Source organism: Branchiostoma floridae, unplaced genomic scaffold (assembly GCF_000003815.2).
Source record: "Branchiostoma floridae strain S238N-H82 unplaced genomic scaffold, Bfl_VNyyK Sc7u5tJ_1421, whole genome shotgun sequence".
Taxonomy (NCBI): Eukaryota; Metazoa; Chordata; class Leptocardii; order Amphioxiformes; family Branchiostomatidae; genus Branchiostoma; species Branchiostoma floridae.
The window spans coordinates 2,414-15,805 of record NW_023365714.1 but is presented as its reverse complement, the minus strand read 5'-3'; the positions used below and the strand labels follow the sequence as shown (position 1 = coordinate 15,805).

General features: G+C 41.5%; 1 protein-coding gene across 1 annotated transcript; it reads right to left on the bottom strand.

Annotated features, from left to right (window-relative positions):
- Positions 1–6,094: 6,094 nt before the first annotated feature.
- On the bottom strand, positions 6,095–13,178 carry LOC118407579. The gene is made up of 7 exons (XM_035808077.1): positions 12,981–13,178; positions 11,128–11,338; positions 10,361–10,650; positions 10,024–10,203; positions 9,457–9,672; positions 8,491–8,597; positions 6,095–7,247 (listed from the first exon to the last, which is right to left on the bottom strand). Exons 1-7 carry the CDS (start codon positions 13,176–13,178, stop codon positions 6,095–6,097), a joined length of 2,355 nt encoding a protein of 784 aa, XP_035663970.1.
- Positions 13,179–13,392: the final 214 nt, after the last annotated feature.

Below are 13,392 nucleotides of genomic sequence, written 5' to 3'. Positions count from 1 at the left end.
GCCGGGGGGGAGCGGGGGGAAGGTGAATTTTGCGTCGCAAGGGGGACCGACAGGGCGTGAAGAAAAAGAAACGAGGGGGGGCCCGGGCGGCAGGGCGGGGGGGCCCAGTTGAGTCCCCTTTGGGGGGGGGGAATCCATTGGCCAGGCTTTGATAATTATTTTTAAGGGCACCGTAGAGTCTGCTTGGAGACTACCTTCAACTCTAGACCCGTGCCCAGATTCAGGACAAGGAATTTCACGCAACACCCTGCCGCGTATTGCTGCTGCCTTTCTGAACAATCTGAAACATGACCGTAGCCTGTATCAGGCCTTCCTGTGGGGTACCGACAGTAGAACTCGGCCACAATGGGATGAGATGAAGTCTAATTTGCCAGCAGAGTCGGCACGTGGAAGGGTAACATGCTCCTTGACTTTGGAAGTATTAAACTGAGCGGACAGAAAACCCTCTGGTGGGCAAACTCCCCTCACACAATATTCTCCCTAGCCAGCCAGAAGGGTTACCAAAACATAAATACATGTATGTACCTGATAGTTTGACAAGCTGACAGAAAGTCTAAGTCAAGTCTTAGCACTGCCCAAGACCGCTCCAAGCGTTATAATATCACTCACTTACTCTCACTCAATCTCACTCTCACTCACGCTCACTCTCACTCACTCTCACTCTCTCTCTCTCTCACTCACTCACTCACTCACACACACACACACACTCACTCACTCACACACACTCACTCACTCACTCTCTCTCTCTCTCACTCACTCACTCAATCACTCACTCACTCACTCACTTACACACTCACTCACTCACTCACACACTCACTCACTCACTCACTCACTCACTCACACACTCACTCACTCTCTCACTCACTCACTCACTCAATCACTCACTCAATCACTTACTCACCCACTCACTCACTCTCCCACCGAATCGCTCCCTACCTCCCACCCTCTCTCCCTCCGTCCCTTACTTCTGACTCACTCACCTAACTAGTAGCCGTTTCTATAGGAACAGTTGATATATAGACCGTAATTAAAGATGACGAAACGTCTGCAATGAACAAAGAAGAATTCACGCGATACACACATATATTACAAACAACGCCACCACTATGGCGGATGTTCAAATGTGTTCAGCTTGAGTGCATTGGAACAGAACCGTCTAAAATGTTTCCCCAGCAAACTGTTCATTGTAGGAAACAATCCTGACAACGAAGGCCAGGTTTATGGGAGTTTCACCCATACGTGTCGATCTGTTATACAGTTTTAACAGCCATGGTATGATATGAGAATGTGTGCCAAACTTCATATTCATACTTCCCTCCCGAATACGGCGGAATGTGGTGACCTAGTCTGTTGAGCTGATGTCGGCCATATAACCACGCCCTAGCGATGAGCGTGAGCCTTATAGCTTTATAGGAGACCAACTCAACAACTGACCCGTCAGGGGCCCGAAAGTTCATGTCTTTGATAGAGCACATTAAATTATAAGAGATGGGTTATGATGTTAACCTAAAAACACACATACCGTGACATGCCGAACGAATGTAAACTGGCAAGTTACAGTGCGTACTTTCCAGCGTAGTCAGTCTGGTAGAGACTTAAAAGGAATCGGTCACATAGGTCGTGCGATCGTCGTACGATTTTGATGCCATGGGATTTTCAAGCAGGTCGTGACAGAACCAACCACCAACATAGATCCAAAACAGCATTTTGTGTACCAACACAGTTGAACTTTTCAGATATACATGATTGTCCTCCAAAATGCCCAAAGTTAGCGATCGTAAGACGATCGCACGACCTATGTGACCACGCAGTTAGTAAACGTGAACTTGACGTTACCTGAAAAGTGAGGAAGTGCCGTCAGTGCTGCTCAGGTCAGGACTGCAGAATCAAACCGGCAGGTCTTGTCTTGTCTGAACACCTCCGAAAAATGCGAAGAGCCCCGCCCTAACAGTCAATACCCATGAGCCCTCACCAGGCCCTTTGAACTTTTCCCACAACTACACATCGGTAACAACTGACGATGATTTATTGCGCAACAATTGCATGTAAAAATGTATTGCAATGTATAGATAACAAAAGTTACAGTCTAATACTAATACTACACATACACGTTATATTACAACAATTTCAGTTACTACAATAGTAGTGGACTATATCAAGTGGAATGTACGGCAGGTAATCGCTGACAGAATGGCGTCAGGTAGACACCTGCGTTTACCTGTCTGGCAGGTTCTTGCTGGGTCTGCCTAAACACCTCAAATGACCTCAAACGTCAAATGGCTGTAATATGCAGTGTACATGGGGCAACAACTTTGTGTGGCGCTCTGGGTACATTGTTTATGCATTTATGATTTTAAGAAAATGCTAATTATTTACCAGTTATTTGGCGTTAGTAAGCCGGTTTCAAGATCGGAGCAATTTGAGGCTGAAAAATACTTTGAATTGATTTATAAGTTGCTAATGATAGAATTGTGCTATGCTGTAACCCATGGGCCTGTAGTATCCACAGTTTTATTGTACTGTTGTCGGTGGACTGAATAAGGTATCGAGAACTTCCCCATGCAGACTCCTAACACAGACGGTGCAGCATGGCGGCCAGACATTGCTTCCACCTTGAAACCGGCGGACTAACTCCATGTAACGTTAACGTTAACGTTAAATCTTTAGGACTTGTTGCGTTTCTTAAATTCTCAAATGCACAAGCAATCCAGAGTACCACACAGGGTTGTTGCCCCATGTACACTGCATATTAGAGCTTCAATGGGCTTCCGCGTTGTGATAGAGAGGTTTGGGCATTTTCAGAAAGTGCTAAGAACTTGCCATGGTCTGACCTAACATTCAAGCGTTATATGTCTCTTTTGTGCAACGTTGGACCAAAGTTCAGACCATGGAAATGTTATAAAAAGCAAAGATTTGTGCAGATGTGAAAGTTACATAATTTACTCTATGTGTGAAACAGCACAGAACTAGTTTTCCCTTCTGACGTTTTATTCGTATCTGAGCCACCATCATTAGTTTGGCTAGTTACAGTCTGACACAATGTAGTTCCTCACGATATGTTTACCACAGGCAGAATCAAAAGAGGCCTATATTTTCTTCTTGGCTAACAGTACATCTAACGCTAGTACACCTTTATCCGAGGGGAACCTTATATCCATTGTATTTAAAAACAGGGTATTGAGGAATGTCAAGTCTACGGACGGTGGTTTAAAGGTTGCATTTTCTTCAAACTTTTACAGTTTAAAAATACCGTCCGTCGACTTGACATACCAAAATCCACTGCTTTCAAATACAACGGATATAGGTTACCCCTCGGATAAAGGTGAACTAACGTTAAGAACTAAGTAGAACCTGCTGGGATATGAAAAGCTGCTACAGGACAGAATAATGCATCGTTCATGAAGACTTGGAACAAAATTTTGCTAAAAAAAGCATTTCTAGATTAAGCATACAATTCTATATCATCATCATCTATATACATGTACATTATGATGATGTACTATAAATGCCATCATAGGCAGAGCTGAAGCTCACTGGTGCTAAGTTACATGAATACACGGCCAAATACTGTAATGCAGTTATCTAGTTAAAATCAATTGACACATTAACTAATTTAAAACGATTTGTTTTAAATGCCAAGAGTTTCCTTGATACAGGATTATATATAATGTCATCTTTGCAGCAGAATGGCGGTTGTACCCTGCAATTTGTTAGATAAGTCATGTGGAAATGACGTAGTCTCAGGGGCATTCACCTTTGACATGATACCCACAATGCACCACACTGTAATGAGTTCACGCGCATGCTCAGTTGGAACCAAGAACAAACTTATTTACAGCAAACTTACAACATTCAGTACAATGCAGCAAATGAGGATATCCACATCTCCAGCTGACAGCACAGTGATACAGGTAGGTTTGTACCATTCTAACTATCTTTAACATAGGCACATAGAGTGAAGGAATTTGTTATGTTACATTGAGAATTAAAGCTAAAACCTAGCACAAAATATTCTACTCCAAAATTTGAAGTTTTATTTATACATGTTATTTATAAAGATCTTTGCCTCTGATTTAACCTATAATTTACTCTGCTTGGTTCCATTAGAATTAACACACTACATTGTATGTACATTGTCAAGCCCCTTTTCACATTTTTTCATCAAACGACAGTCTTTCAAGGATTGTTCCAAAATACGAACACATACATTGAATAATCTTTGTTGATACAGCAAAAGTAATTTAACGTTCTTAAGGTCTAGTGCATATATACAAACAGACAAGTGGAAACAACAAACAAATTAACCTCTATACAAGTATAATGAATAGATCAACATGGTACCATACACTACTGGTTCTAAAGTCTAAACATTCTTTGATGTATTTACCTATACGTACACACAGTAAGGCTATCTCCTGTAATTGAATTTATCTACATGCATGGGCTGGAATGTACTCAATTCTATATAGAACAAGTGGAAAGTCAGATGAACAGCTTTATCATCGTATGTTGTGTTTATGATGTTCCCATGCTTACTCCTGGATGTTAATCCTGACCTCGTCAGCCGCCCGTGCCCCAACAGCCCCCTGTGCCGGTTGCAGTGACATCCCTGCTATTCTGTCCCTGCAGTCTTCTGCTGTGGGACGTTTCTCTGTGTTCCTCCTCAGACACTCGTTGATGAGCTTCCGCCACTCAGGGATAGGGGGCGCTCCATCCCATGATGGCAGCGGAAGCTGTTGGTCCATATTGAGTGGCAGGGCAGTTTGCAACTGAGAGTCGTAGACTCTATCTACCTGTAAAAATTCAACAGGTTTCGAGTTGGTTAGCCAATATTATTATCCAGTTTTAATTCTGATGATTATTTCAACTTGCTTTATAGATTTTGGAACACTTTGGCCCAAAAAGTGTAACGTTAATGCCTTTGCCAGATATATTGCACAAAAGTGGAAAACAAACACGTACCGGAGAGTATATGGTCCGTCCGTACCACATCTCCAGCAGGATGAGTCCAAGGCTGTAGATGTCTGCACTTCTGTCATACTTCTTTTGTGCCAAGACTTCTGGTGCCATGTAGAGCGGTGTCCCCTCATTTGTCTGGGCGTAGGCCCTTTCTGCCTTTGAGCTGCCGAGATCTGCAAGTTTTACCACTCCCTCCGATGACACCTGCACAAATGGATCAATTGCAGTCAACTTGAATGTTTATAGAGATGCACCTTGCATCTGCAATTAGCTTACAGTCCCTCCTGCACTGCTTATGTGATTTTAACATTCTTCAATGTAGTTGTTGGTACAGAAATAGGCACTCTCCCATCAAACTTGCACTATAGTCAATGTTAAACGTCTATTAGCCTCCACAGATTGTTTGTGACTATACAGTTTCAAACTTTTGAGGGTCCACTGAGACCTTGATTGCCAGTACAGATTTCAATGTTTGCAGTACCTCAGGAGGATATTAACTTACCAGAACGTTGATAAGTTTGAGGTCCCTGTGCATATACCCAGCATCATGGATGTGCTTTAGCGCCTCACACAGCTGCACTGCCAGGTTCTGGGTGTAGCTGAAGGCTGCTGCCTGCTTCTCTGGGTCATCTCCCCACCAGGCTGGGTTATTTGTACTGGGAAATAGAATTATCATCAGATATGATTAGGTACAGCCCAGTCTTTGTATTTGAACCTGTAGTTTCTACCTTTTAAATTTGTGACATTCATTCTTTCTTACATTCAATACAAGTCATCAGCAAGTCATGTGACAAAGATGTAAGTCAACTTCACCTTTCCCCAAACATCTCAGCATCCAGTGTCTTGGGGCAGTACTCCATCACCAAGCCCAGCGTTGGGTTGCCTTCAGCATCGTCATCACCTCTATAGGTCCCGAAGCATTTCACCACATGTTGTCCCTTCAGCATCCTGAAATATATTCAGTAGCCAAGAAAGGCACGGTCATTCATGGAGCTGACCACTGGACAGCTTCTTTGTGCAGATCAAAAAGGTCAAAAAGCACTGGAAAATAGGAGCAACATGCAGGCTTATTGACAAACCTCACTCCACAGTATAGATAAGTGCGTATGAGTGATGTACATGTACATGTATTAAATTACCTGAGGTTTTCTGCCTCCCTGACAAAGTTAGCATAGGTCTCACCAGCAGGAAGCTCTTTTGGGATCTTCACAGCTGCCGTGAACGTGCCTCCATCTTTGCTGAGTTGAACACGGTACACACGGCCTTGCCCCCCTTCCTTGGGAGGTTTCCAGCTGGACGGTTTCCCGATGGCAAGATCGAACTCGTGCTTTTTGATGTCAGTAGTGTAGAAGCCACAAAGCTTCTCGGCCAGCTCGGTAACTTTATCCAATCTCGGTTCATAGATGGTCCTTATTTCAGCTGCACTTCTTGTCTCTGTTTCTGCATCTTGAAGAATCTGCTCGTCAACTTCTTTGAGTCTGGGAATAGCATCTTTGCATGCTTGCATGTAGTCAATTGTTCCTTTCAGATGTTTTTCCACGGCTGACTTGATGGCATCTGTCTTTGTCATCGCAGCAAACACCTTCTTGGTTAAAAGCTTGATGTATTCTGGCCTGTTATCAGGGCTCACCAATATCTCGTCCAGACTTTGTGCAAGGTCCACCATTGTCCAGATTTGACTGCTGAGGGTAGGGTCAATGGTTCTCGCCAGAGCATAGGTCTTGGAAAAGATACTTAAGATTTTGAAGCATGTTTCCTTGAAAATCGTATAAAGTTGCCGAAATGGCGATGGAAGCTGTGGAGAGTTTAGCATTTCCTCAATCACATTATTGTGCTGTTTCAACAAGGCACCGAACCTTGTTTCAAATTCTTCCTTTAGGTTGATATCAGCTTCACGGATGCACCGGTTGAACGCTGAGTTTGTGTTATTCTTCAACTGTGATTCAACCTCATCAGCAATGGCTGTTATCATCCGTGCTGTGCCAATGTAGCCCTGAGACAACTGTTGGTAGTCTTTCTTGTTGTAGACACTAAGTATCTTCTTGTAGACACGATCCTTGAGAGCTTCATCTGTAAGACATGCCCTTCGGTGGTGCTCAGCTTCCCTCCTTGTGTCTGTCAATCTTTGGTTAAGACTCTGTAGGACGTCCTGAGCATGAATGTGGAAGTTTGTAAGACGCCGCCGGGCTTCTTTCCTTGCCTCCGTCCTTTCTGTCTGTGTTCCATACGCACTGTGCAGTTTCAGCCTGATGAGTTGTGATGCCTTCTGCAGCAGTTCCCATACATGTCTGTTAAATAGATAGATATCATACAAACACTGAAAATTTAATGAATGTTCTAAATGTCCTCATTTGAAATTGCTACGTATTGCATCTCTAGCCCCAAATTTCATCTGCTGCTGATTACAAGAACTTTTGTAACTAGAGTTCGGCGATCTCATACTTCCATGAAATACTTTTTAAAATTTTATGCAAAGGATTTGCACATTTTCATGATTTATGCATGGTGATGTTCATCATTGACTAACATACACATGTCACAAGTATGAAATTTTCCATCATTAACCATTCAGCGATTTTGCAATTTTTGCATATATTACACAAATCAGTTCCTCATTAGCATATTTGGTATCTGCTTATGTTCCATCTATCATAATTTATGTGTGTTACATTTATTGAAGTCCAATTATTGAAAACAATGGAATTATGCAATTTCCACATTAATTATGCAAATTAAGTCCTCATTTGCATAACACGGATATGGGGGACAGAGACGTCTGGAAGGAGAGGGTGGACTTGGTCCGGGCAAGCAGCCCGCGCTGATGATGATGACGTATATCATTATAAACATCTTTGCCTAAGCTACCCGCATGCCTAAAATGATGTCAATCCGTCCTTTCTGCAGTAGTCCTCTTTGGAATGTCTTGACAAAAATGCCCATGCAGTTCCAAAAATAAATCTTAGAGGGCTAAAGCTCGCCCCACTTTGTCATGACGCTGAAAGCTATCTACCACTAAAATGTCAAGACCATATCCTGTCCGGGACAACAGATACATTAAAAAAATTGCTATGAGAGATTATTCTCATAAATTATGCAAATGTACTCCTATTTTGCATAATCAGTATTTCATTTTGCACAACATTGTCTAAGATGCCTACATACCAAAAAACATAAAAATTCGTTGTTCCCTTCTTGAGTTATCCACTTCAGAAGTTTTTGACAAAAATGCCCCTGCTATCCCAAAACTAGTCGCTAGGGGGCCAAAACTTATGTCACTTATTCCTGAGCATAAGAGCTTTCTAATTCTTTAAATTCGTGACCATAGCCTTTTCAGTGCACGAGAAAGCAAAACCGGAATTTTGCTAGGGGGCTCAAAATCTAATCATTTCTAGCTTTCGTCGCACCCCACCAACACACCAAGTATGAAACCAGCCGTTCTTCAGTTATCTTGTTCACAGATAGACATTTTAACGCTAGTGAAACTATAACCTCCATTGCATTTTATGGAGGTAATCAAGTTGAGTTACTGACTGATACTGCAGCTCCAGTTTGTGCTGAAGACTCTGTGGAAGCAGCTTGTCCAACCCGTCCAACAGCCTGGAAAACTCTGGGGACAGCTGTCCAGCTGGACTCACAGCCTGCAAGCAAAGTGTACTGTAACACATACATATATACATCCGCAAACTTGAGCCATTTTCCCATGAAACAATTGTTGTTGTAGTCAAACCATGTCTAGTTTGACATGGCCGAGGAGAAGTCCCTAACCGAAGTCAGGCCCCTATTTTCACCTGAGTCAAGTACACAGCATTGGGCCTGTCTGAGGGAACTTTAGACATGAATGCAAGTCAACAACTATAACCACATAGCAACATCATTGACGTCAAAATGACATCCTAAAATGACGTCATGCACATTTAAGATACCAGTTGGGCTCCGCCATATTACATCCACCACCTTGAATTTTTTAAAATACTTTTTTTGCAACAAATAATCACAAAAGGCAATAGAAATAGACTAAATACATTCATTTAGATGTTTTTTTAATGAAAAATACCAGGTAGTTACAGATTTTAAGGGATAATTAGCTTGTTATTCTTGATCTGGCCATACGGTCCACCATCTTGGATTTGGGGCTGATGATGTCATCAAATTAGCATTATCTATGCATTTATAATTATGAAAGATATGCTAAATAACATAAGATTTCATTTATGTAACAAAATAGCAGTAATATAGCAAATAAACGTGAAAAATAAATTGTTAGAACTGAAATTAGCGATTTTTTGGCAAAACTGCCTGTCAACAAACGGTTTTGTTGCCAACAATATTTTAGGAAAACTCACTAAATTTGGTGGCGCTAGCGTAAGCCGTTCTGGCGTTATAGGACATCAAAGTTGCCGCGAGCCTCAAAAGCCACCAGCCCCCCCCCCCCCCCCCGTCTGAATAGGGTTAATGATGGAAGCACATTCGCTTCAATTGGCTTGCTTTATTGCGTACCTTATTGCATGAGAGAAAGAACACTTGATCATCTCTCAGCTCTGGGAAGTGGTCCTTAAGTTTCTTTAAGTAGTCATTCTTCACTACTTCACTCTCATCTTGCTTGACACTGTCCCACTTGTTGCAGACGAACATTGTGGATTTGAGGTCGAACCGAGACATGTTGAATGCATCTCCCCATTTGTGGTTCTGGCACAACTTCAGCAGACGGGAAAGCTGGAAGTAGACATTGGACCAGATGTTATATTTCCTCAATATCCTAATGTGAAAATGAGTAAGTGAATGGGTGTGAGTAGAGTGAAGGCGATTGAGTGAGTGTATGGGTGAGTGATGAGTGAGATATGCCTCTGCAACCTGAACTTGTAAATATCTTAAAATAATGGACTCTAGAACCCCTTGCTTTTATTGTCTATTGTCTATACCAATCTTTTATATCTAATTTCAATATGTAAGGTTACATGAAGCACAATCTGATATTAGTAGATAATTGAAGTATTTTATATATTTCTATGAATTTGTTTGCAGTCAGTTTGGGCTAAAAAGCACATTCTTAATTTGATTCCATACCCCATCTGTATGATCATCTATCCCTTCCCCACCAGCACTGAAGCTTGATGCTGGTTTCAGGGGAATGGCGCTGTTGATCATGTAGATAAAGGCACAGGTGGAAGACACCGCACCCGCCACAACTTCATCCATCTGTAGCGTTGACATAATCCCCGGGCCATCAACAAGACATATTCCATCCTGAAAAGCAGGGCGGTTAGTAACGTATGGCTGAAAGGGAGATTTTTTAATAATTACATTACACAATCCATTTACAGAACCAAACTCAGCAAAGGTCTGATCATCATGTGAGAATCACAGAATAACGACAAATAACAAAAGCGACAGAAAAACAAACCTGCAGTGATTCAAGAGGCCACTCTATGACCACTTTTTGGACTCCAGTGGCATCTTCATTTCCCCATCTGTGCACGTAGGAAGCAAGTTCCTCCTTTGCTCTGCCTGCATCTTGGAGATCAATGCCAGCAGTACTAGAAGTGTTGCCTTCTGTTAGGTAGATCGTTGCTTTCTTCACTTCACCATGCCTGACGAAGCACAGGGTAGAGGTACTGGCCAGATGGGACACCGGCAAGATGTCCTCGCCCAGCAGCAAGTTGAGGAGGCTGCTCTTCCCTGATGAGGTCTCTCCTACACCATCAAGAAATGTAGATATGCCGTGAGCGTTCCCTCTTATTTTTATTCATTACTTATCTTACACGCTTTCCCTCTGTGCTGAACATACCCTGTTATCAGACTGGACAACTCGAGTCACCTACGTCATGATCATCAATGTTAAAAGGCTTTGTGAACCAATTGTGAATATGAAAAATGTGACAGTCACTGCAGTTTACAATTTTACCATAAGAATCATACAATGTGTTTTTCCAGCTCGTTTAAGATTTATATAATCCCATTACTACTGATTATATACATATAGTCTTATTTTACCAACAATATTGTGCCCGTCTGGCAATGTTGCTTACACACACACATATTTATTGTTCCAAAGATTCTTTTTACACAGGTCTATACCTCTGATATTTATCCTACTTTAGTCTTTGGCCAATGTTTACTTTTTGTTCAGACAAGCCCAGAGGTCGGATGGGAAACATAACGTTAACTAACCTACGACTAAGATGGGACAGTTGTCGTCTTGGAGAAATGTCCACACATCTGTCAAGACTACTCGAAGATCTTGACCGAAGATTTCACTCATCTTTTGTTTGTCGTCATTATCCATGGAGTCGACAAAGTCCAAGATTGAGCTGCAGATTTGTGTTAGGCGCCCACGCTTCATTTTGTTCTCAAACATAGCTCGCTGCAACATTTCTGTAATCTGGCAAAGATATCAAAAGTTCTTACACATGGTTGATACAATGATGCTCATGGAAGCAATCAGAGGAAACCAAAGGCCAAGAAGATGTACGACAAATGTATGAATTTGGTACTCCCCACCATGGGGAGGCTGATCGAAAAAGACTGCATATAAGGAAAAGGTCACGATTTTCCCCACCAACCTCTGCTTGGAGAGTATAAATTTGGATGCCATCCCCATGTGACTGACACTGTGTGACATTAATTCTTTTTTTAAAAATCTATTGTCCTGTGGCTATTGCAAAGGGCTAGCTCGGCTGACAGAGACAGGGGCAATACAAATTGAATTTCACATGTCGACATGGACAGAATGATACTAACAATAGCATTCTTTGATCGATACCGGTGTTTTTTCTACCAAAATATCAATTAATCAAGAATTCAAATTACATTGTCAACTAGACTTCGGCGACCTCATACCTCCATGAAATATTTGGAGCTTTTGTATATGTTATACAAATGACATACACATTTACATGATTTATGCATGGTAGTGTTCATGTTTGATTAGTTTACACATGTAACAAATAAAAAAAAATCATTTATCATTTAACACTTTTGCCATTTTTGCATTAATTATGCAAGTCAGTTCCTCATTTTCATGTTTGGTATCTGTTTATGTTCCACCAGTCAGGTATTAAACCTGTTGCATCTAAGTTCAGTTATGGAAAACAATAGAATAATATAAGTTCCTTATTCATTATGCAAATGAAGTAACCATTTGCATAACATGCATACTATTGTGTACATCTTTGCCTAAGCTACCTGCATACCCCAAATAATGGAAATTCGTCGTTTATTTCTTCAATTATTCTCTTTGGAGTGTTTTGACAAAAATGCCCCTGCAGTTCCAAAATTCAATGTTAGGGGCTGAATCTTGCCCCACGTTGTCCTGACGTCGAAAGCTACCTGCCCCTCAAATGCCAATACCGTGTCATGTCCGAGACAAGAAAAACATTGAAAAAACTGCTATGAATGAATATTTTCACTAATTATGTAAATGACCTCCTAATTTGCATAATTTCCATTTTATTTTGTACATCTTTGTCAAAGCTACCCAGGTACAAAAATCCTGAAAATCTGTTATTCCTTTCTTGAGTCATCCTCTTCGGAAGTTTTTTTTTATACAAAAATGCCCCTCCAATTCCAAGCCTAGTTGCTAGAGGGCCCAAACTCACGTCACTTCTTCCCAAGCGCAAGAGATCTGTCACACCAAAATCGTGACCATAGTTCGTTTAGAACGCGAATCAAAACCGGAAATTCCACTGCAGTACCAAGGGATATTAGCCACTAGGGGGCCCAAAATCTTATAATTTCCAGCTTTCGTCACACCCTACCAACACACCAAGTTTAAAAAAATCCACCCAGCCGTTCTTGAGATATCTTGTTGACAGACACAAAGACAAATGCTACTGAAAATATAGTTCCATGAATATTTATGGAGGTAATTATTGTTGTATGTTTTCCGTGGACTTTACCGGAAATACTCCATGACACAACCAACTCCAACACTTAAGTCCATGACTAAGAGTATCCCAACATTGGAAAGTGATAACATGAGAACTCCATATTATAAGACGTTAATGGTATTTATTAATTCGTACCTGTCCAGGACGTCTCCTTGTTGCAGCCATTGCCCGCATATCCCTGATCCTCTTCTTCAGTTCTGCCCTCGCCTCTTCTTTTTCCATCTTATCAGTTTCATCCTCAGTCATGCCAAAGTCTAGGAGAAGCCTTGCTAACTTAAGAGGCTTCATCTGGTCTATCTCCTCCTCTGTGGGGAGGCGTGGTCTCGCTGCCATTGTTTGTACCTACAATTCATAAATCATTTGTGAGATGTTTAGAACTTCACAACATATCACAGCATTGCAACTTTTACAGCCCTAAGAAACCCAATGGCAAAATTTGTTCTTTACAATATATATATATAGCTTTTACATTGCATTACCAAACCAGAGTTTGGAGGCCTCATATACTGATCATATATATTCACTGAATATGATTAGGGATTTTGTA